General features: G+C 39.8%; 1 protein-coding gene across 1 annotated transcript in view; it reads left to right on the forward strand.

The window, feature by feature from the left end:
* The first annotated feature begins 858 nt into the window (after positions 1-858).
* The window catches only part of LOC118478752 (basement membrane-specific heparan sulfate proteoglycan core protein-like), a 6,791-nt gene continuing 6,179 nt past the window's right edge, over positions 859-1,470 (forward strand). The window contains exon 1 of the mRNA XM_035972915.1: positions 859-1,347. Within this exon, the coding sequence (XP_035828808.1) occupies positions 1,314-1,347 (34 nt within the window). The 5' untranslated portion in view covers positions 859-1,313. The remainder of the gene's footprint in view (positions 1,348-1,470) is intronic.

Raw genomic sequence — 1,470 nt, forward strand, 5'->3', positions numbered from 1 at the left:
ACACACACACACACACACACACTCTCACACAAACATGCACACACACGCAGTATACTTGCACTTACAAACATGCTTACAGTCACATGCATAATATAAATGAACAATAATATAAACAATACTAATATTAAGCTAGAAGCTGGATACACACTCAGTATTATTCATAGATTAATCTTTTTATGCTGTCTGTCATTATTACTTTATTCGTTAGTTCTACATAATGTGGGTGGTTGGCGGGTACTCTGTTGTGCTTTGCTCTTTCTTTCCTACCATACGTCTATTGTTCTTATTTTTTGTCCATCTTTTCGGCGTATGTAACTCTCTATCTCTAGATCTAATCTTTGACACTTATATGCTCTAATTTGTGTTGCAAATGCTGTAAATCCCTGTCTGAAACGAAAAGTCTACATTTTTAAAGAGCTAGATGTTTTTGCGCTTTCATTGATACAATTTAGATTATTAAGAAAGCTGGCTTCAACCCAGACTGAAGGAGGTACAAAATCCCAACAGCAAGACTGAGATATACGATATAAATTGGTGCTTTTTTGTTGCTGTTTTGTTTTTGTTTAAAATGTTTTTTTTTTAGCCTATTGTCCTTCTGAACTGTCTCCGCCACAGTCATTCTTCAACCTCTTTCTTCGTACAAAACGCGTGGCCTATCGTCTTGCTTTATTCCTCACTAACTTCCTCGCACACTGACTGACGAGATGACGGGCTGGCTAACAGATTGATCAAATCACTGACGGTCAACTGAAAGACTGCCTCCCTCACTCACTCACTCATTCACTCACTCACTCACTCACTCACTCACTCACTCACTCACTCACTCACTCACTCACTCACTAGATATTGATTCACTCGTTCACTTATTCGTTCATTCACTTATTTCCTAATATATACTAGGCTCCTTCCTCCACTCATTCCCTTTCTCACTCAGTTATTTTTCAAGTTCAATGTCTCTTTTTGGATTATGAAAAAATACAAACAAAACAAAACACGACGAACTGAAAATATCGATGTCTTAATGAACTGATTTAAAGGTCACCTTTTCACACATTTTCACAGAACTTCCTGCAGTCTTTTTAAGTCCATCGAACAACCAGACCTCTGTGACCTTCACCTCTGGTTTGAACGTAACCTTGACCTGCGAGTGTTATGATGGCAGCATAACAAACTCGACCTTGATCTTCAGCTGGTTCAAAGATGGCGTGCTGTTGCCAGGCTACAATCTTTCTATTGTGATTTTGCCCGAGATCTCGATCTCAGCCAATCAGCAAGGTCTTTATACTTGTCACGTGCTCGCTGAAGGTCAAGCCATGTCTACATGTGACATCAATATCATTGTTTTAGGTAGGTACGTGTGTGTAGGTGTGTGTGTGAGTGCGTGTGTGTGCGTGTGTGTGTATGTGTGTGTGTAGATGTGTGTGAGTGCGTGTGTGTGTGTGTGTGAGTGTGTGTGAGTGTGTGTGTGTA

This window comes from Aplysia californica, unplaced genomic scaffold (genome assembly GCF_000002075.1).
Source record: "Aplysia californica isolate F4 #8 unplaced genomic scaffold, AplCal3.0 scaffold00903, whole genome shotgun sequence".
Classification (NCBI taxonomy): Eukaryota; Metazoa; Mollusca; class Gastropoda; order Aplysiida; family Aplysiidae; genus Aplysia; species Aplysia californica.